Here is a 24,111-nt window from a genome sequence, read left to right on the forward strand (position 1 = left end):
TACATCCCCAATCGAATTTTACGCCGTCCTACTCAGGTACAAAAGTATTACTTGTGTCTGGCGAGCCCCATACACTGCTGCATATACAAAGCCCGCCGAGGATGAAGTTGCTCCTTCACGAATGCACGTCGAAACCTTGATACATAGATGACAGCAAATGGTGCTGGGTCAGAATTTGAGTCGGTTTGGTGATTGGGGAGTCAATGACATGACTGGTCTGATATTTCTAGGTTGCACTTCGGTTCTTCCTTGATTTGAAGATTTGCTATACATGCTACTAGTCGGACTCAAGCATGGATAGACATAGCGAGCACGACTGAATCTAATTTTGGGAATATACCTGCTTTTATACCTTTTTTATCCAATTTCAATCATCTGTCTGTTTCCAACAAGTGATATACTATTTCTATCATAACTCCTAAGTCTAGGTTGAAGATCACACATGAAATTTATGTAGCATAAATCTCCACTCTATGCCCAATGCCACAAATCTAAAATTCATACTCGAATTCTACATTTTATATCTTACTCGAACTTCTCGCCGACGTGTTCCTCTCACTCCCCACAACTAGCGCAACATGATGACTGATAGCGACCAATTCTCCCTCCTCATCCCAAGCCGTCAGTTCTATATCCATGCGTCCATTCCGGGTCTGCTTTCGTTCAACTCGAATGAAGAGCCATTCAATGCCATTTGATGGTAGGGACTTCTTGAAATCTATGTTTAAACAAAGAGTTGGGAACCAGTACTTTGCGCTGGGAATAGCGGGTTTCGATTCAGAGGAGGTGGAAGGGGCAGTGGTTGTTGGGAGAAAGTCGGTGGGGAGCGCAAACATATCACATGCGTAGCCGAGACTTTGGTCAGTCCACTGGTTGACATCTGGGTTAGAATTGCGGTTTGGTTAGGGTGTAAGGTTGGGAGAATATGGTAAGCTGGGTGGAGAAGGTGATTATGTGTTCAGGATCGGTATCATAAAGGAAATACGGTGCTTACAAATTCGCCAGTGGATAGTCGGATCCATTCGTCTGAGATGTTAGGAGCAGGTTGGGTGTGAGGAAAGTACGTGTGAGCTTTTGTGCTAGCTTTACGGAAGTTGGGGAAAGCTATGCCGTCGTGGTGATAGTTGGGGTCGTTGTCAGTTTTCAGGACTAAAATTCGAGGGTTAATTGGTGAGATTTGGGAAGAGGAAATAGCAGGGGAGAGCAAAGACGAGGGTGTTGGATGAAACATCGGCTATGCTTACGAGAAAGAGTAACGGGAAGGGGGGCTGGATGAAGAACATGAGTGTGAGGAGAAGAAACGCCCTCTTCCGTCGTGGTATTAGAGTGCGTGATATAACCGACTACTTCAACGCGGTCACCTTGTGACAGGGTTACATGGAGAACAGATGTCTGCCTCCCAAGTTTGGTATCTTGGACTAAAGAGAACGTTAGTACACAGAAGCCAATCTATAAGACGAAAGATACATTTAAATGATGCTCTCGATATACAGAAGTCATGGGAAAGGCTAACCGGTGAAGAGGGCAGAACCAGCTTCAGTGCGCCGCAAAAACTCTAGATGAAGTGTGATGGGGTTTGGTTGGTTTTGGGCTGACAGGGTGGTGCGAAAATGGAGGGCAGAGACTTGGAGAAAGACACCGGTTATGAAGCCGCCATGGGGAACTAGATTTCCAGTAAGACAATAAATTCATTGGTACATGGGTAACCAAGTAGGAAGTTTGGTAAGAAGCTTATCTACCTGATCCAATGCACCAGTCCTGCGTCAATTGTTAGTATGAGAATCCAGTAAAGCGAAATTGTACGTTGGGAGTAAGATTATTCGTAATCATGCTTGGATAGCTCAGAGTCATCAAATCAATTTATGTAACACATATCAAGAATCTTACATCGGGAAAGTTTGCAGAGTAAGTATGCGAAGTCAATTGTTGGACCTTGGTAGCATCGGCAAAGTTGCTGCCTGTGTTTGATGAAGGAAGGGACGTCATGTCGTATATACAAACGTGTTGGGTGAGACAAGATAAAGTGTGGAATGATTGATGAAATGGTGTACGAAACAATCAACGAAGCAAATCAAATTCTTGGTCTAATTATATATATAGGAAACCTGGGGAACTTCTTGTGGAGAAGGGAAGGGTGGAAGATATCTTGCAGAGGTGAGCCGTGGTTTGAGACATGCCGAGGTTGATATACATTCTATCGCTTATCGATTAAAAGGGTGATGCGCTTGTACCTTCGGAGGTTTTTTTGTTCTATTTTACGAATACTAGTAGATAGATAGTACGAAGTAGGTACCTACTAGGTATGCATCCAAATCTTTAACTACCTAGTACAAGGTGCTTGTGTAGGAGGTAATCCGCAGCAGGGCAGGATCTCGTATCAAAATACGTTCAGGGTACGTAGTAATCTATTTGCCGCGAATCTGCCTCTCTCGAAGGCAAATCTTCATATACTTTTCGTCACACACATTACTAGATACTGAGGCGCATATCTAGTCATATATAACATAACACTCGTATCAAACCTTGAGTGAAACTGGAACAAACTCCAAGAATCGTGACTCTTTTGTTATTGACTTGGCTGGAAAAAAAAAGACCCCCTGACTATCGGCTTCGACTACCTATCTAGATAGCATAGCTACCGAAAAGGCACTTGGAGCCCGTGGGGCCCGTTTAATGCCAAGTTATACTCTATCGCTTTTTAAATACATTAACAGCCCTGTGATGTGATTGTTGGTCCTGGTCCGTTTCATTCACAAGCCCAACAATGTGCGTCAGCACCAAGGGCGTAGGCGTGGGCGTGGGCGTGGGTATGGGTATGGGTATGAGTATGCTTCAAGAGGCTGTGAACAATAATCATGGAGGAATTTGAATATTTTAGGTATCAGTTATTCAGTTGTTAGGAAATGCAATAGTGAAAAATAAGAGTCACAAAGTAACACGAGACACTGCAGAGGGAAAGAATGCACGGGATTGTATCACATATTATAATAATCTAGAATTTGAGTGATATCCTTGCGTTGCTTGCAAGTAAGATTCATCTAATTCCATTTATACATCTACTATTGCGACTGCTGCTATTTTACACTTACTTATTACTCATCTACTCACATTAATGCCATCTCTCCACCAGGGGCTAATAAGCAAGATCCTCCATAGCCTTGCATCGACTTTTCCTCACAGTGGCTTCAACATTCATCAAGTCAACCGCAGTGAAACGAGTGTTGAAACAGACCCAGAGACAGACCCGGAGACAGAAACTACATCAGGGTTGCCTTTAATAAGAGACGAACTAAAGCAACCTGGAAAGGCTAATCTTTCACCACTCTCCCACTACGACCAGCACCCCGTCTAGCGAGAACCTTACTCTACCGGTCTCCCAGTCTCCCAGTCTCAGCCAGTCTAGCTACCAGGGAGTACTCTTGACTTTCGACTCGAGCAATCCTACAGAGTTTAGGGAACCATATCATATCAACCTTATACACCAAAATAATCAACTGAATCCCTTCTTTATTACATTTGTTCTTAATTACTATTATACAGATTAGATGCCCAAAACATTATCTTCTTTACAGTGTTCGACAAGATTGTCAAGAGCAAGGGCCATACCTCTTGCAACGACTTCCAACTAGATAACTTTAGTGGGGTAAACCCTGAGAGACAGACTGAAAGAGAGTGTGTGTCTGTGTGAGAGAGTGTGTGAGAGAGAGAGTGTGTGTGTGAGGAACGTACATACATAACAGGAAAATGGGTAATGTTAGTAGCAGACCAGATGATGGCGCGCCATTGTACTTGAGGGATCAAACTCGCTGTTAGTACTCCCATTGATACTCATCACATTTGGAGAGAAGGAGGGGACTGATTGTGATATACTACTAGTAACTATATCGTCCTTGTCAATCACCAATCAGCGGAGGAAAACACTCTTAAACATTGTTCCAAACGGCTTTCCAGCAACAAGAGTATCTGCGATTCGCGATCTTGGAGATAGTGCTGTGGTGGAATATGTCCAGGTAACGATTATACATACATATACATTGCATTTGTATTACCAAAAATCCTAATCAGAATTCTGCAGGACCCTGATACACTTCCTGGCGCCGCTCCCAATTTCCTCATCAAAATCAATAACGAAGAAGAACTTACCTTCAACTTCACATTCATCATTCGACAATCGCAAGGATTTCTACCTGCAACGAACGGCGCAAAAGATGTGGTCGGATTGATAGACTCAGTTATAAATGGACTTACATATGTATCTGCCTCGACGGCGCGAGAAGTAGAGAATCTAGTCACTCGAGAATTTCATGCCGATCCGAATTTGCACAAGAATGCCAATGTACAATTGGTTGGGGATTATTCCACTGGAGGCAGTCAATCAGTGTCGTTCGAATGGTCTTGGAAATGGAGACCTCCAAAGCCAACAGAGGATCGCGGGGGTGGTTGGAGAAATAATTGTAGCGTATGTTCGACTGGATCGCATGTGTTACTCGTTCTGACATTTCTCTAGTTTCTCGAATATGATCAACGAGCGCATCGATTGAATACACTGGCTAGCTTCTCATTCTGGGTTTCAAGTAAGGCTCTAATTGATTTGGCCCAATTATCTATCTACTAACAAGGACCTAGATTCACAACCGTTAAGTATGCCAGGCTCGCCATCTCCCCCATTCCATCTTGTTCCACCCCCAAAATTGCGACTTCCCTCTTCTCAATCCCTCGATTCTCGTGTGAGCGGACAAGAACTATCCTACGAAGACGCACCACCGTCGCCAAACCCCCTTAACCTCGATCTGATTGTTCCTCAAAGTCAAATGGCGGATGTACCCAAGGTTGATGTTTCTTGTCAACGGCCGGGTGAAGATATGAGCGCCACCGAAGATGGGCCGTTATTCAGAGCTACTATGAAAGCATTAGAGCAGAAGACTGGAAATATGCGCGCACGGATGAAGAAGGTTCTCAGAAAGGCAGAGGCTGCGCAACTTGCTCAGATCCAATGCAACGATGCCATTGGAGGATTTATGGAAGCGCTTCGAGAAGCATCTAATTCGAATGCAAACGCAGTTCAACCCGCTTTGGACCATTACTTTGATAAGATTGCGCGGGAGATTCTACAGTATGAGAAGCAGAATGCTCTCAATCTCGAGAAAGTCATTATAGAGCCACTTGCAAAATTATATACCCTCGATATCAAACAAGCTGAATCAAAGAAACGAGACTTCGAGGAAGAAAGTAAAGATTATTATGCATATGTCTCGAGATACTTGGGTCAACGTCAAGATTCCCTCAAACAGAAAAAGCGCGTTGAGAGCGATACAAAATACCAAACGAAACGTCGGAACTTCGAGCTGAAGCGTTTCGATTATTCTTCATTCATGCAGGATCTCCATGGGGGGCGAAAAGAACAAGAAGTTTTGTCACATTTGACTAAGTATGCAGATGCTCAGACAAGGAGTTATCTCGCAGCAGCCAAGAAGGTGGAACAAATGCTTCCACAGCTAGAAGCATTGAGTGCAGAAGTGCAGGATGCAGACAAAGAATTTCAATACCAGAGGACTGAACGTGAAGAAAAACGGCGCAATCTCGAGAAGAGTACTATTACATATGTGGAACCTGAGACAGTTCCTGCGGTCCCAGTTGAACCCATCGTACCTGGAACCTCGAGCTCAGGAAATGGCGCATATACATCAGATTCTGAGCTCAACAGGGCGGATAGCACTGGGCATCAACTGAGACCGGTGCCGACGAATAGTACAATTGCTACAGTCAACAATGGCGGCATGACGGAGTTTTCTAGATCTCCTGGTAGCCTCTCGTCGACAGTCGGAGGACAAGTAGGAAGCCCGGGCGCAAATCCTCGGTTTCGTGGCATACGTGACCTCGAAGAAAAAGATCACAGTCAAATCACGGCGAGTGAGAAGTTGGGCACGCAGCGTAAAGAGGGTCTTCTCTGGGCTTTAAGCAGACCTGGTAGCCATGTTGATCCAAGAGGCCTAAATAAGCAAGCTTGGCACAAGTAAGTCTGACGCGCCATAGACGCAGTAACTCAACTGACTTTCATAGATTTTGGATTGTACTTGATGCCGGTAAACTCTCTGAGTATAGTAATTGGAAGCAGCGTCTAGACCTACACATGGAGCCCATAGATTTGCGTATGGCTTCTGTTCGTGAGGCTCGCGATGCCGAGCGCCGTTTTTGTTTTGAGGTCATAACACCTCATTACAAGAGAGTATATCAAGCAACATCGGAAGACGACATGAAGAATTGGATTTCCGCTATCAACAATGCGCTTCAGAGTGCGGTTGAGGGTAGAGGTATGAAAGATTACCCGGCCTTGGCGCCTCAGTCTGAGCCTCATTCGATCCGAAGAGATATTGGGTCGATATTAACAGGAAAGAGTTCTTCGATGAACCACGGGCATTCTTCAAACCATACTAATATCTCTAACACTAATAATGTGTTTAGAAGAACGACTGTTGGTGCGAGACCTGCATATGGCCGTTCGAGTAGTAGTAGCTTTGATGAAAGCCCAGATAAACTACTACAGCTTTTACGAGAAACGGATCAAGGAAACTGCTGGTGTGCGGATTGTGGATCTGGAATCAAAACAGAGTGGGTGTCGATCAACTTAGCCATCATTCTTTGCATCGAGTGCAGTGGTATTCACCGCTCCCTTGGGACACATATTAGCAAAGTACGCTCCTTAACTCTCGATATCAATTCATTTACCACGGACATTGTTGAGTTACTTTTATTGGTTGGCAATCGTGTCTCCAATATGGTCTGGGAAGCTAGACTTGATCTAGCTACAAAACCCACGCCACAAGCTACACGCGAACAGAGGTTAAAATTTATCACGGCCAAGTATGTTGACCGAGCCTTCGTGGAACCAATTTCATCCACCCTCTCACGATATGCCACAGCAGATGAGACCCTTCTTGCCGCAGTCAAGAAGAACGATGTCCAACAGGTGATATATGCTTTGGCGCTCAAGGCAAATCCTAATGTCACGGATAAGTCTCGTGGAACTCATTCAGTATTTTTGGCTCTCGCTGCTGCTGATCCAGCATCTCCAGCACAGATTACGTCTTCCACTCGGGTTGAGCCTCCTGCAAAGATTGTGCCATTCCCAATCGCAGAAATGCTCATACAGCATGGGGCTGAGATCCCAACCTCTTTACCTGCATTTCCTTTAAGTCGAAGCGCAACGCTGTATATCGAACAAAAGACTCAGCGTGCAGGAGGCACCAGTGATACTTTAGGGGCCTTGCCAACCACAATGACCCCACAGGACAAGCTCAAGGAGCGGGAGGCGAGATTGCAGAAACGTGTTAGTGCTGGCGGACGATTAGCTAAAACGCCCATCCAGGAACGTTCATGAAATTTTTTGATGGTATGACATGTCATGGTATGTTAATGAATGATGGATGAATTGGAGATACCATGGGATTAGCATTGTTGGCGTTTTTTCTGTTCTTGGTCTGAAATATTTTATTTTGTAGTAGCTTTGGGTGGCTTGCTTATATTATAGCTAGAAAGGTGGCTCGCCGATGGCTGGCAGGTTGGCACAATGATGAATGAAACGGAGGTTTACTTCATTGAACATGTATAGTGAGCGGTGTATGGTATCGATATCCATCATCGCTTGAAGAATTGAAATGGAAGCAGGCAAGCCACTCGTCACCTGGAATTGGATAGGTTAGGTTAGGTTAGGAAAAGGGGAGGAATAATATTAATGGAGTATGAGTTATGTGGAGTGGATAGGTTTAGTTGGACTTGTCTCAAGGGATGGATGGATAGATGCACATGCGATGTGAGATGGTGGAACGATGCTTTGTGTCATACACATACACATATACACATATACATACCTATACATACATTACATTACATTCTATGCCGCCTGAGTACTCGATACCGCTTTATGATTCTGTGTCTTGATTTATATCGAGTATGCGAGATGGATTAGCGAGGAGGTTTCTTTTACCTACCCTACCTCCTTATCTATATACCTACTTAGTATCTATCTTTTTTCTGTGTGAGAGAGTGTGTGTGTGAAGTAGAGTTGAGTAGAAAACAATATTAGCTAGATAGCTAGATAGGAAAATAGGAACACAGGAAATGGAAATGGAAATGATATTAGTATTAGTATTGGTATCGGATTTTGATATGAGAGAGTTGGTTAATTACTTGAAGAGTAAAGTATTATGTATATATATCTAGGTATATGAATATATATATAAATATAAATATATAAATACGAGCTTTTTCTTAGTCCTTCGTAGCGTTGAAAATAACCCTATAGATAGGTATGTTAGTAGGTGAAGTGAAATAAAGTAAAGTAAAGTGAAGTGAAATAAAAGATTATATCTTAATTCTGGAGTTTTGCTTGTAGTTGGATATTAATGGTGAACTTTATTATTTAATGTTTATTCAGATATTTAGATATTTGAGTATTTGGGTATTTGGGTATTTGGGTATCTGAGTATCTGAGTATCTGAGTATCTGCGTATCTGAGTATCTGAGTATCTGAGTATCTGAGTATCTGAGTATCTGAGTATTTAGATATCTAATATCTAGATATTAATAATGATAATGATATCAATATAGATATAAATAGATATAAATTAATATAAATAATAATATTGATATTTTAGTATTAATACTGTTTACCTATCTATCTATCTATCTACCTATATCGTATTATATACCTATATATATATATATACAAACTCAGATATCCATTATATTTGAATACCTATATAGATAAGTAATAGATAAATAGTATTTACACCTACTTGAAACTACTGCTAGGAAATCTCCATATTGACTATACTATACTATAATATACTAACTATGCGATGCTATACTATACTATACGATTCCTGACGCAAAGCAAAGCAATGCAATACAAGAAGAAGAAAAAACATCTTCCATGGGCAACTCCAATCTCTTCCGTTCCTCCCACCCTGGCCTAATGAAGGGGATGATTATGGAAACAGAACAGATAAATAGGCCCTAGTAGAGGGTATCAAAAAAAGGGACTTCGCGTAAGAACAAACAAACAAACAAACAAAAGAAAAGCGTTATTAAGTTATGATGTGATCGTGAGGAAAGATCTCACTCGTCGACTCGTTCATTTACATCCATCCAGTATGATGGTGGTATCCATTAACTTCTTCCTCTTCGCCCCCTTAATCCTCACGTGAGTCCCTGTCGCGAGAGGACCCACTCGCGGTTGGTTGTGCGAATATTGTACTCGTAGATAGGTTTCGTCTTCGATCGTAGCCGTCAGCCAAACTCCTCATTCACAGTCCCCGCCATCACGCTGTCCCAGGAGGATTTCCATTTTCATCTCTCTGGGCCTTCGACTTCCCTGGTACATAGTCCTTCTTCAGGTCCTTCACTGCCTGACTGGGATCTTCAAGACCAGCAACCAGTCTCTCCCTCTTGCTCTTGCGTCCTGAGCCCACCAAATCGTTCAAATCTTCCTCGTCACTACTACTGATCTCATCATCTGAATTCTGCACCATGTTAATTTCATTTCCTTCCTTCTTCTTGCGTTCTCGTTGTCCTTCTTTCATCTTCGTAAGATGATCGTCGGTGCATTCTTTCGTGACGATGTGCAGACCGGGGAGATTCTCATTGAGGAATTTCTTGAGGAGGGGAAGTAGGGAGCCCTTTGGTCGGTAAGTACCGCTATCATTGTCGATCACCAGTTCGTAATGGCTAGGGTCTTTGGGAGGTGCATCGTGGGGTGGTCCGCCTGGAAGCTCTTCGATTGGGTGAGTAGATTGGCTGGGATCGTCAGCTGATCGACGTGGGTGTTTTAGTCGACGAATGAAGAATTCTCCAGAACACGCTATATAAATATTTACATCGCTGTGCATGGTATGTTTCGACAAAAGGTCAACACCGAACTCCTTGCCTGTTTCGGTAAATCGAAGAAGTCCATCGAGTGAGAGTACGTAGGTGAATATCCTTGCGCCTTCATCAAAGTGTACCATTTTGAGAAATTGCAATGCGGCGTCTTCTGATCGGGCTTTGAATACTCCGTATTCTGTACTATTACTGAAATTGTACACACGGGCGTGTTGGTGATGGAGAGCTTTATTCAAGACTCGTCCTCGTAGCCCTGCTTTTGAGAACATTCCTTTTACGAAAGGCTTAAATTCGACAAAGCGATGGTACAATTCCGCAGGCACTGGACCTTGAAGTTGTATCTGATTTGCTTGGAAACTAACTCGTTAATATTGACATGATTCAAGGTCCGAAGGAGAATCACTTACTCGTATTTCTCAGTCTGTGGCTTGTCTCCCGATGAGCTTCCAGGTGCTTTGGTACCCGCCAATCTTCCAATCATGGGCGAATAATGCTTGAAGAAATATGTTTCCGCGACAGTGTACATTCTGCCATAGGGTTGCTCGGATGGTCCCAAGCATTCCGCGCTGACGTATAGTGTACCATCCATGTGAACATTGCTATCAAACATAGCAGCGCAAGCTCGCACTCCATATGCTCTCTTGCTACCCATTCTCTTTTTGATATCAAATCCTCTCTCTTTGAAACCTTGCCAACTTGGGCCTAATGAGTCCACATGGATTGTAACATTTCCCAATCGATCGTCATGATCTGCCGGGTCTTCGTCATATAAACGGCATTTCAGACGGAAGCCACTTCCGGGAATACCAGCGACCGTCCAAGTCTTATTCCATTCTGGATTTGTATTTTTGTGTATTGTTTGAGTTCGCAAAACGAGATCTGGATCTTCCTTGTGTCGTTTTAATAGCGAGGATGTCAAGGTTGCTGTAAGGAAAGGGTCGGAGGAGCGAGAGTTGAGATCCGAGGCAGGAAGATTCTCAGCTCTGTGAAAGGTAAATCGTACAGTATACCCATCTCGCGCATGGGGAATTGGCGTCGCATCGAAACCACCAGGAGGATTGGCCTTATCTTTCAACTTTTGCTGTTTCGACGTAACCTTTTCCTTTGCTGAATGAAATTGGCCTTGGTGTTGTTTCTCTGCGTCGCCATTTTGCTGTGTACCATTTTGCGCCGGAGTTACTTGGGCTGCTGGATTCTCTTGCGCTGGAATTACTTGCGATGGACTCTCTTGCGCTGGGTGATTTGCGCCATTTGACATGTCGCCGAGTGCTTGACGATCGACTTTTTCCGACATCTTTGTTTATACTCTCCAGGAGAGTTTAGATTATTCCGCGGAGAGACGGCGTAATATTGCGCAGAGAAGAGGATTGTGATTGTAGTTGTAAAATGAGCTGACAGCCAAGCTTTGTCTGACAAGAAAATGCGATACGGAAAGAGGGGAGTCAAAAAAGACGGAAGATAATTCTAATACCCTCGAGGTGACCAATTGAAGGGAGAGAAGCTGAAAGGATTATCACGATGAGGCGCCGAAACGGGTTGGAACTAAGCCTTTTAATTGGGTTAATTTCGTCGAGACAAGGTGAATGCGTACAATGGGCGCGAGTCAACAATGGAAAGTTTGACGCACGGGTACCAGCGGTATTGGGGATGAAGTCGGATGGAGGGAGGGAGATTGTTTAATGTTATTTAAGATATTTAAGCTCGAGGAAGAAGCTCAAGAAGTGACCATGAGCTTGCACACAGTGAGTACTTGAGTGAGGTATCGTAGGGTATCGTAGGGTATCGTGCCGGATGGACTGATTCAAGCTTTTGCCAAGATGGATAGCATGAGGAAGTTTACTTGGCAAGGTGGAAAAGTTGACGGGATGATGGGAAGAGGGCTGAAAGGAATGGGCTAGTTGTAGTTGGTTGGAGGTGTCCTTGTTCTTATACCGGGACTTGATTTGAAATGGTACTTGATCTTGTGCCGGTACTTGGATTTGTCCTTGACTTTGGATGCAAATACAATAGAATGAAAGAAGGTCAAAGGACTCATACTCATACTCATACTCAACTAACTCATCATAATGCACAACCCTCCTCATAAGTCGAGTGACATGCCGAAATACCTAGTCCCTAATCTGTACGATTCCCTCTCTACCTAGTAGTTCTAGTCCCGACCAAGTTGACCAACTCCACCACCAACAAGTAACCCAATCTCCCATCTCCCGAGGTCTGCTTGGACCCATCCACACGCTCTAGTCTTCCTCGCTACGGATCGTCTTTCTTCTTTCAACGGTGAGATGGAATTTTACGCTTACTTCCGTGCTTCCCTCACGCCAGTCTGGTGTCCAGGTAATCAAAAAAAACCAAGTTTCCAACAAATCGATAGAGTAATGAGGAAGATGTTACTTTATATACGATCCTTTTAGTATCAATCGACCACTTCATTGGAGAAGCTGCGAGCCGTGGATTCCGTACAGCCGTCTTGGTGTTTGACTTGAACCCTGGATGCGAAAGGTATGAATCTAGCAACGAGACACGCTAGACCAGACTGGGATTCCCATTGATAAGAAATGTACTGGGTAGGTACTCACTGTCTCAGACTCCGTGGTCCTTAATGGATCATGGCGTGCAGATTTTCATGCAGTCGGATTTGAGAATTGAAAGAATGGCAAACATGGGGTCATCGACTACGTCATAAAGGGCTTGGGGAAGAAAAAGAAAAAAGAAAATGGGATGAAGGAAAAGGTTATCGAAAACTGCCGAAAATCGAATCCAATTACGATAAATGAAAGGGTTGATGATAAGTCTTTCGCAACAACAACAACGACAACAACAACAACGACAACGACAAGAGGATTTCGTTGATTTGTGACTGTACATTGGCTTGACGAAAGGAGGTGGGGAGGGAGGAGGGAGGAGGGAGGATGGGCGGGGAATACTACAGAGGTAATGCAACAGGAATACTGGTAGTACGAATGAGATACAGGTAAAATGTCACAATATCCTCCCGTATGGCGGAATCTCACGTGAAGATTCCGCTATCTCTGTTCAAACCCGGAATGTTTGCACGTGTTTACGTACCTACCTACCTAGGTAATTGTGCATCTATCATGAAGTGCCCTGGTGTATATCCTTCATCTACCCATCTACCTTTCTACCTTTCTACCTTTCTACCTTTCTACCTTTCTACCTTTCTACCTTTCTACCTTTCTACCTTTCTACCTTTCTACCTTTCTACCTTTCTACCTTTCTACCTTTCTACCTTTCTACCTTTCTACCATCGATTCTTCTCCAAGCTTTCAATTTGCCTGACCTTTCTCAACATCACAAACCATCATCCGAATCAATCTTATGGTCGGAAAGATCCGCCTGCCTAGGTCTGCTCTGATACGAATATGATGGGATCCTAGGTAGACAGTCATTTCAACCACAATTCTTTAACACATTCCTAAAGTCAATAATCATCGCTATCAACATTGTTGCGGAGCAATAGTTTGGGTAGTTCTCACATTCTTATTATGGTCAATGCCGATCATGATATCCTGGGGAAACTCCAAGAGTCTCAACTGCTCAGTATACCTAGCATTGAGACGACACTTTCATAGTGCGGAGTTGGTGGGATTTACTGCATTTTTATCGCTGATATTGCTGTGACAATGGACGCTTATTCAGACACCATTGTAATAAGGATCGAACTAGACATATAGTTGTGTCATTGATCGAAACTGGGGGGCCCAGATTGATCAGCCATCCAATCAATCGATTCGCTGAGCCAGTAATTCTCAAATTTGAATGAATTCGAAACCCCGCACATTGTAGTTCAGAAGAACTACCTCTACATTGGATACCAACTACTGTACTAGAGTGATGCACCGGTACTTTCTTATTTTTGGCTCGGCACTGCATCATAAGAGATACACTACTTAGTAAGTGTTGGCATCTAGTAGAAGACTAGATGCCACATGTCACTCCCCTACATCCCACCACCCCAAACACATTTCCTCAAATCTAATATCAAACTATCCATACAAATGTTTGCTATCTCCTTATGCAATTCCCAATATTTCTCCCTCATTGATCATTAGGATTTCCCAATTCGGTCATCATGCCATTAAAATCCCTTTTCAAAAAGCTGTGTTCCCGCACCTCGGAGTCAATCCATAAAAGTCATTCGCGTCAAGCAAGTAAAGAAGATGAAATATACCATGCTGAATCCAATCCCAGCTATCTCAAACTCTTATTGGAAGCATCCGGCAAGCCACTACGACCTATTAGAGCCAGTAGTGTTCCTAGGGGTGATTGGAGCTTCGCCGACCAAGAAGTATGGTTATTCAGAACCTTAGTCGAGGTGTGCCATCGACCGGACTATAATGCTTACGACATCGTCAAAACATACAGTATGGAAAATGATCTGGAGGATTTATACTTGTTAGATGAAGAGGATTGGTCGAAAATCTTAGGGAGCTGGAAAGATGGTGCGACAGTCCATAGTATCTTGAGGAACATGGAGAGGAGGAGCAAGCCCCGGTTTAGAAATATTATATCCAGGACCGAATCCGAGCTCGAATCGAAGGTCCAACAATTTAATCACCGTGATAATACTCGGTCTAGGACAACCAATATACATTTTTGAGATTCTCAAGGCTCAAGAACACGTCTATCACTAGCTTGCAGTTATTTGAAAACAAGTATAAGGTGTCCTTGGCGAGGAATCGGTATACTCTGATAATCCAGAGATGTGCATCTGGAATGTGAGAGGTTTGACACCCGGTTTGGAAGAACACGAAGGGTGGACTTGCATGGTGTCTTTATTATGGTTGATCCAAATGATATCGTTTGGTACGTCATTGCATCGACACTTCTCAGACGCGTATATGGCATCCTCTGGACTCTCCAAGCAAAGTGAATGCTACAGAATCTTCGATTAGAAGCTATCAATATCGATGATATAATCTCTAGGGGCTTGGGAATATGCAAGAAACGACTTGATTCAGTTCAGTTCATATATGTACTCCCTATTTAATAATGCGACAATGTTATTTGCACATCTCCATCAGAGATCGCCGTTCTCGAGTCCTCGCAGAAGACGTACCTCTTCACCACACACTCCACTTTTCAATCACAGCAGCCTCGTGGCCGAAGATTCAGAAACCTAGCGAGTTCTAGATTTTGGTCTCTTCTACAGTCCATTAAGCGAACCGGAATGTCAATATTTTTATATCAGAGTTATACATGATTTTTGGCTGTTTGTAAAATGTGTGAAGGCGGCGATGCAATTTAGCAGACGCGTATTAATCTCCTCTGTGTTAAGAGGCTTTCAAATAGAGCGGCGTGTCAGCGGGTATTGAAACATAACTACAAAACACCGTTACCTTTATATCCGATCGAGGACATCATCTATCTACTCACTATATATGTAAGAATTGAGGCCCCGGTTTATCGTACACTTAGACGAAATAAGCCTAGCTAGATATTTTATAGATTTATAGAAGCAAATATAATAGATCTATACTCTATATTAATTATATAATTATTAAAGGTTTATCTCCTTAATAATCTTATAATTCGTAAGAACTAAAGCTATATATATCAAAAATAGAAACTTTCAATTAATAAGATTTGATTTAAATAATCTTATTAATTAAATCGAATTTTGACTTTATTAGTAATTATGAATAGATTCTCTTCCTACTCTATTATATTTCGAAGGCGCTCGTTATTACGATATAGAGATATATAATCGATGAGTAGGTAAGCTAGGCTCTATCGGGCTAGCTTACATATGAAAATTCTATATATCTTTACTCTGAAAAATTATCGTAGCTTTTCGAGCTATATCTTAGTCTATACTCTATATCTATTATTATTAGTACTATTTATTATATATATTTCTAACTCTATCTAACGACTCGTAATACTCGTACTAGAGTAGATAAATATAGATTTACGCTTTAAATTATAAAATTAAAGCTATTTCTAGGTTTTTGAAAGCTATAAAATGAATTTTAAATTTCAGATTAGATAGAATAATATTTTGAAGCTTCTTTAATATTATAGTGTATTTATATTAATATAATAATAAAAAATATAAGATTTATATAGATTTAAAATATTATTTTAAAGTTATATTTCTATCTAAATATCTGAATATCTAAAAAGTCATAAAAATCAGAGAATTTTAATTCTATTTCTTATATAGAACCTTCAAAATTAAAGATATATTAAAAGAAAATATATAAAATTATAGATTGAAATTAAAGGAATCGATTAATATAATTTTTATTATAGATTCGTAGAAGCAAACTCGGGTTTTTTGTATTGTTTTATTATATAATCATATATCTATAAGAGTATAGTAAATTTATTAATTAGTATATTCAAGCTCTCTTCTAATAGATTATAAATTACCGCCGACGTTAGGACAGGGTTATTTCAGCTGATGAAGAGGTTAAATATTTATGAAATTACTTTAATTCAGTATATAATCTTAAATAAAAAGAAACTTCGATTGGAAAAGAAGTAGTTAGATTAAAGCAATTGAAAGCTTTCGAATATTACTATTAGTTTTAGAATAGGCCCTATAATAATAAGGAAATTCATCAATTTAATTGAAAGAATTAATAGAAATATATTTGGAAATATATTTAAAGATATATTTATAAACAGAAGCATGAATACTATAAGCGAAACTTAGTGCTGGTCACGTGACCCTTTCTGTAGCTAGTATTTATAAGTCTTTTTTATATAGTTTAAATATAGTAGTTAGTTTCTATTCAACTTCTAGTATATTTCGCGAAGCGCTGTATAGAATCTTCCTCTCCTTTTCTCCGTTAAAGGCGCTATACTATAGTAACTTCTCTATAACCCTATTACTGTAAAAGAGTAGAAGGTAGGGTCGTAAAGTAGTCCTTCGCAAATACTACAAATAAGTCACTGAGATATAGCGCCTCTAGCGAAGAAGAGGAGGGGGAGGCTCTACATATTGCTTTACAAAATATATAAGAAGGTAGATGGGAACTGACTGCCTTTTCTAAACTATACAAAGAAGATCTATAAATATTAGCTACAAAAATAGGCTACGTGACTTGTACCAAGTTTCGTTCACATTACCTTCTACTCTTTTATAATACCTAGAGTATAATTACTCTAAATATTTTTCGATATTAGAAACTAAATAAGAAACTAAATGAGTAACTAAATAAGAATATAAATGTTACAAGTATATATATATAGTAGTAAGCTATTAGGACTTCGATCCCTAATACTGTGCCTTTTAGACAGATTGCGTGCGTGGCGTAGTAGTAAAGCTTACAACTCCTATTGTGTCCGCTTACGTAACAATAAATGAGAATATGATATTCTACTATTTTACTATTCTAATAAACTATTATATTAAAAAAGTAAGAATAATCTAATAATCTAATAAATCTAATAAATCTAATAAATCTAATAAATCTAATAAATCTAATAAATCCAATAAATCTAATAAATCTAATAAATCTAATAAATCTAATAAATCTAATAAATCTAATAAATCTAAATTTAAACTCAAGCGTAGCGAAGATCGGGGGTGTTAGAGTAGATAATAGTAATGAATCAACTAGATGTAATGTAATACAAAGACTTTTCATTAATTCTTCTAAACTATGAAAATTCTACAATTTATAATTATACACGGGTTAGCATCAGCCCGAAGTAGTTCTATAGAAACTATTCATATATCCTCGTTAATCTTTATACAGATTAATTGTAACAAAGCTCCTTATATTGTGTATCGTGTTCTGAGATGTGTATATTTATTTCCCAAATTTGGCTTATATAATACAAAAAAATGAAATATCGAGTAATTGTGTTTATATTATATATCAAAAGAAAATAAAAATACTATAAAGCTATAAATAATCAATAAACAATATTCTAATATATTTATTGTTTTCATTAATAGATTATTAAAGACTCTATAAATTTCTTTTAATTTTTTTCTTTTTTTTTCTTTTTAATAAATTATTTCTTATTATCCCTTTACTTGTTTTTGTTTTATTATAATTATTCCTTAACTTATTAGTTTTTAGGCAATTGTAATTCGATTTATAATGAATTTTATTGAATTGATTATCTTTATATATCTTTATTATTTCAAATATATTATATCCTTTATTCCTAAAGATTTCTATTATTACAATAAAGATTTTTATACTAAATATAATTATTATTATATTTAAAAAAAGATTTACTAATTAGTGTTTTTTTGATATATTTTAATATTAATTTGTTATATTAAATTCAAATCTTTTAATAGATTATTTTTATTAATAATTAAGAGAAAAAGAATATTGAGATTATAATAATATATCGAAATAAGTATTATATTAAGAATATAAAGGCCTTTTTATAAAAAGAAAATAAATAAAATAATATTAAAAAGTTAGAATTATTTGAAATATTATTTTTATTTATTATAAAGAAATTGAATCAAATAAATAATTTTATAAAGTATTTTATAAATTTTTATTAAGCTATTATTGATTATTCTTTATTTTTTATAATAATATTTAATTAATTTCTTGAATTATAGAATAATTTATTTATATTGAATACTACTATTTTAAACTTTGTTATAAAACTAATAGTCATAATAGATTCAAATAATAAAGGCGATTTTATAACTTCGATTATTTATTTTCATACTATTAATATTTCTGTTCCGCCCCCTGCTCCTTTAGGAGATAAGACTCTGAATACTATGAATATATTAATTGATTCGAAGAATTACAAATCCCCTTATACCAATAATTAATTGTTATTTTATCTTTATTCCTATATTTATTTCTTTATACTTAAAAAGAATTGTTTTAAATATTTTAATAAATTCCTTTCTGATTTTAATAATAACAAAAAAAATAACTCTTTTTTTTACCAAATTATTAATATTTCTTAATATTTTAATATTCCCTATATTTCTAAAAATAATATCAATATTATTATTTTTTAAATAAAAAAGTATACTTTCAGAAATTCAATAACTTCCACCTATCAATCTACTATCAGAATTAAAATTACCTAAATTATTCTTTTTTTTTATAAAGCTTTCTATATAGTTTTAAAATAAAAAATAATATTAATTATTACTAATCCCTTTTTAATTCTCGATATCGAAATCCTGATATTCTGTTAAAGATTAAGGCTTCTTATATAAATTGTTTTATTTATATTAAAGAATCTAATGTTTTTATAAGTTTTTCTAAAAGTATTCGATTCTATAAATATTTACAGGTTTTAATAATTAATTAATAAAGATTTAAATAATTAATAAAATCCTTATAAAAATAAAAGAAAAGAAAAATAGAAAGAAAAATGAAATAAATATATCTTTAATAAATAAAAATAAATAAAGTAATAGTAATATAAATAATATTATCTTTGAAGTTTTTTTTTTATATTAAATCTTTTTGATATATAAAATAAAAAAATTAATTTTTATTATAAAATCCTTTTAATATATTAATATAGTAATATTTTTATAATAATATTCTTATATTAATTAAAGATATATTCTTATTAAGGATAAGGTTTTATAAAAGAAATAGTAATAATCTTATTAGCTAAATATTAATAAAAATTCAGATAATATTAATTCTAATATTTATAAATTAAAGTCTAAAATATTCTAGAAATATTAGAATAAATTAATATATTTAATAATAGTATATAATATATTAGTAAATGAAGGGTTATATTTTTGTTTTTATTAGAATAAAAAAGAATAGAAAAAGGAATATTATAAATAGTTTTATATTATTAGTAATTTGTTTATAGATATATAATAAAATCTTATTATTTTTATAATTTCTTTTCTTTTTTTTAAATTTATAATCTCTTCTTTTTTTTTATTTCTTTTTTCTTTCTTTCATATTTTAAGATTATAAAAGGCTTCTTATATCTTCTTTATTAATAACTTTTTATTAAATTAAATATTAATACTTTTATTTTTCTTTTTTTCTTATATCTTTTTTACTTCATATTTCAAATAATTTCTATCTTTTTTCGAATAATGGATATATTTCTATTATTTATATATAATTTTAATAAGGAAAAGAAGATATGATAAATTTTATAAATAATAATTGACTTTATATGTTATGTATTATTTTATCTATTTATTATTTAAAAAGGATTTTAATTTGTCCATAAACTTGCTTTTATTAAGTGCTTGATATTCTATTCATTTGTTGTTTTTGATCTTCTCTTCGTGAATAATCGTTCTACTCTTTCCTTTTCGATTTATATTGCTTACTATCGTTCTTTTCATTTTTCGTTTTTTTCTTAACCAAGATAATTTGTTTCTCATACTACTAGTTATTCTTCTTATATAAAAAATTAAATTGGATCCTTAGGAATAATAATAACTCTTAATACGAAATCGAGACATGCCTATTAACGCTGAAATAGATTCTATTTCTTATATTATAACTCTATTACTTTCTAAATAAATCGATAAATAATAAATAAAAAAAACATTAGTTTTGTTATAATAAAAATATATTATATAATAAATTTCAGAATTGTGATTTTATTACTAACTCTTCATTTACTTATTAATTTAAAATAAAATATCATAGGAATAAGTGTGTATTGGTATTAATCATAAAAAAAGAAAGTGGTATTTCCCAAGAACTTATTTATAAATTGAGTCCCCCTATTTGAGAATAATACTTTCGATACCTCGAAGTCCTTAAATATATTCTATATTAATATTTAATAAACAAATTCCAATAAAATAATTGTTTTATTAATAGATATATATTAAATAAGCTTCGTAAACCTATCAATAATTACTAAAATCATATTATACATATACTTATCTAGTTTTGATAGGAATAGATCTATAATAAAATCTACAATTATCTCTTTTTAAGATTTATAAGAAATAGAAAGGAATTATAACTTATTGTAGAATTTATATCTTTTGATAATAGTTTATTAATATATTGCATATATTTTAATATATATTTTTACATCTTTTCTTATTAAGAACTAGAAATATTTAGATCTTAAGATTTCTAGAATTTTAAAAATACTTTAATATTTATTTATAAAATTATTATAATAAACTTCTAGAATTTCTATTTTTAAAATAAAGTTTGGTAATATATAGATATTCTTATTATATTTAAGAAGTCTATTAGTACCTATCTATTAAAATAAACAATTTTAGTAGAATATAATTTTTAATTTAAATATTCTTTATTCTTTATAAAATTATTATTTACTTAAAATTATAATAAAGTATTTCTTATTATTTTTGATATTAATTCGAATACTATTTTATTTTTTATTAATAAGTAAGTTATTTAATATAGTATTAACTATTTGTAATTAATTTTAATTAATAAATTCAAGTGTTTACAAGATAATAGATTATATTCTTTTTTTTATAAAAAACCTATAACATTATATAGAAACTTTATTTTCTTAATAAAAAAACTTTAAAAACAGATTTATAATTATCAATCTATTTTTCAATTTATTTTGAAAAATTAATAATATATTATTTATATTATTTATATTAATAATATAATTAAAGCAATATAATAGTTTATTTATAGAATTCAATTTTTCTACTCTATATACTATTTTGAAATTGTATATAACCAAAACCTTTATTCACCTTGTTTATTAGTTATTTAAACTTTTTTTATTATAAAATACTAAAGATTATTATAATCCAATTTAATTACAATAGTATATCGACTTTTTATTATATAATAACATTATTATATAAAAACAATATAGATTATTAATAATTTTTGATTATAAATAAAATATTACTACTCTACTAAATTCAACTTTTTCAAATAGAATATAATAAAATACTATTATTGAATTAATATATCTTTAATCCCTTTTAAAAAGAATTATAATAATACATAATTCAATATAAAGATTGAAGTATTGATTTTAATTATTATATAAAATAAAAAATCGAAATATTAAAAAATAAATATTGATATAAAGATTTTCTTTAATACTTTGAATACCTTTTATATTTTATTAATCTATTTAAACTTGACCATTATCTTCCTCTTTTATATTCCTTTTATTAATATAATTATATTATAAATCATTACCGAATAAACTCTAATAAACTGTTAATAAAAGTTTATAAAACTAAAGAATATTTATATATCTCTTAGATTATTAAGTATTAGCTATTCCATAATAATTTGAATATACCCAGATTTTATTATAACCTTTTTTTACTAAAATAATAAATCCTAGAAATTAGATTTCCTTAATATAAAAAATATATTTCTTTAATTTCATAAAGAGTTTATATTTAATAAAGTATACAAATATCTATCGAATATCTATCATATATATAATTTTATTTTTGAAATAAATTAAAATATTATCTAGATATATTATATATATATTATTTATTAGCTCTATTAGTATTTAATTAATATATATCTGAAATATTATAGAAATATTAGTAAAAACCAAAAGTATTATTTTATACTTATACTAACCATATTATATTCAAAATATCATCTTTTATTTATTATTCATTCTTATATAAATATAATAATATATATTTCTAAAATCTAGTTTAATAAATATAGTATTTTATTAAAATTAATTTAAAGATTTATTAATAAATAATAAAAAAATTCAATTCTTTTTATAATCTTATTAAGTTCTTAATAATTAATATATAACTAATAGCCTTCTCCTTTCTTTAAAATGAATATAATAGAGACTTCTATCAAACTAATAGATTTTTTTATTTATCTTTTTCTTTAATATTTATTTAAATATTTTTATAATATTGTTAATTCTTTTTTAATAAAAAATAAATTAAATTTTAAGAAAAAATTAAATCAGATTCGAAATTAATATAATATTTTATCAAATAATATTCAAATAAAAAGCTATTTTCTTTTTCAAAAAAAGCTTTCTTATATTCTTAGAATTCTTTTAATATTTTACATAAAATTAATATAAATATCAACAATCTCCTTTTATTTTTAATTATAAAATTAATTTATTTAGAAAAATTACAAAAACTGATTTGCTTTTTTTTATTTTATAATAAAATTCCTTTATAAAAATAATCTCAAAATTATTCAAAATAAAATAATATCAAAATAATATTAATTTTTAATCAATATTAAAATTGATTATTTATAACTATAAAAAATCTAAAATAATATTTATTCATAATAAATCTAATATTATTAATATAAAATTATAAATATAAATTCTTTTTTTTTCTTTTTTCTTTTTTATTTTAATAAGGAATTTATAATTTCTATATAATATAATTATAATATTATTTACTAATATAAGGAGAATACTTTTTTTAATAAAATTCCAATTTTATTTGATATATTTATTTTATTATATAATATTGATTTATACTTTTAAGTTAATAAAATATTGGAATATTATTAACTTATTATTATTATTAAAAATTACTATAATTATAAAGATTATTTATCCTTTTTTATATAAATTTAATATTAATAAAATACTTATTATAATTACTAAATCAAAGTATTTTCTATATAGATAGTCTCAAATAGATTACTTTAATACTCAGATTCTTTATATCTTTCTTTATAATATTTATATATAATAATATTTTAATAATATATAGTAAAATACTCCTTTTTTTGGTATTTATAGTATATAATATTTCGATAGTATTCTATATATAATATATTAATAAGATATCTTAATATCTTAAAAATTCTTTTTAAAAAGATTAATTGAATTTTTGAATCTTTAGTTTAATAGTTAAAATCAAATTATTTTCTAAATAAAAATATTTAAAAATATTTCGATATTGAGAAGATAATAATTAATATTTATAAAATCAATATAAATTCTTTATACCTTTTTCTTAAAATAATTTTTTTATATTTTTTAATTTATAGATTTATTTTATAAGCTTATTATATAATTTAAATTATTATAGAGATTTTAATATTTTTTTAATTATATTAAATAAAAGATTTATTAAAAGTCTTTTAATTCAAATACTTTTTATTTTTTATTTAATATTCTTTTCAAAAAATTTTAAATAAATTATAAATATATTTATAATATTTTTTTTATTTCACATATATAAACTTTTAGATTACTTATTACTATCTAATTCTTTTATTTATAATAATATTATATATATATTTTCTAAAAAATTTGAAATTTGTTTTGTATCATTTGATTTCTTTATCAACAATA

General features: G+C 33.7%; 4 protein-coding genes across 4 annotated transcripts; 2 read left to right on the forward strand and 2 right to left on the reverse strand.

Annotated features, from left to right (window-relative positions):
• Positions 1 to 518: 518 nt before the first annotated feature.
• Positions 519 to 1,986, reverse strand: EAE98_005645 (uncharacterized protein; the record flags this gene model as incomplete). The annotated part of the gene is made up of 6 exons (XM_038953267.1): positions 519 to 869; positions 995 to 1,149; positions 1,245 to 1,418; positions 1,514 to 1,663; positions 1,740 to 1,758; positions 1,888 to 1,986. 6 exons carry the CDS (start codon positions 1,984 to 1,986, stop codon positions 519 to 521), a joined length of 948 nt encoding a protein of 315 aa, XP_038810368.1.
• Positions 1,987 to 3,744: 1,758 nt separating this feature from the next.
• On the forward strand, positions 3,745 to 7,378 carry EAE98_005646 (uncharacterized protein; the record flags this gene model as incomplete). The annotated part of the gene is made up of 6 exons (XM_038953268.1): positions 3,745 to 3,808; positions 3,877 to 4,010; positions 4,076 to 4,459; positions 4,508 to 4,574; positions 4,627 to 6,013; positions 6,061 to 7,378. The coding sequence occupies 6 exons, from the start codon at positions 3,745 to 3,747 to the stop codon at positions 7,376 to 7,378; spliced, it is 3,354 nt and encodes a 1,117-aa protein (XP_038810369.1).
• Positions 7,379 to 9,320: 1,942 nt separating this feature from the next.
• On the reverse strand, positions 9,321 to 11,173 carry EAE98_005647 (uncharacterized protein; the record flags this gene model as incomplete). The annotated part of the gene is made up of 2 exons (XM_038953269.1): positions 9,321 to 10,236; positions 10,287 to 11,173. The coding sequence occupies 2 exons, from the start codon at positions 11,171 to 11,173 to the stop codon at positions 9,321 to 9,323; spliced, it is 1,803 nt and encodes a 600-aa protein (XP_038810370.1).
• Positions 11,174 to 13,969: 2,796 nt separating this feature from the next.
• EAE98_005648 (uncharacterized protein) lies at positions 13,970 to 14,497 on the forward strand (the record flags this gene model as incomplete). The annotated part of the gene is made up of 1 exon (XM_038953270.1): positions 13,970 to 14,497. One exon carries the CDS (start codon positions 13,970 to 13,972, stop codon positions 14,495 to 14,497), a length of 528 nt encoding a protein of 175 aa, XP_038810371.1.
• Between the last annotated feature and the right edge of the window lie 9,614 nt (positions 14,498 to 24,111).

This window comes from Botrytis deweyae (genome assembly GCF_014898535.1).
Source record: "Botrytis deweyae strain B1 chromosome Unknown BDEW_011, whole genome shotgun sequence".
NCBI classification, from domain to species: domain Eukaryota; kingdom Fungi; phylum Ascomycota; class Leotiomycetes; order Helotiales; family Sclerotiniaceae; genus Botrytis; species Botrytis deweyae.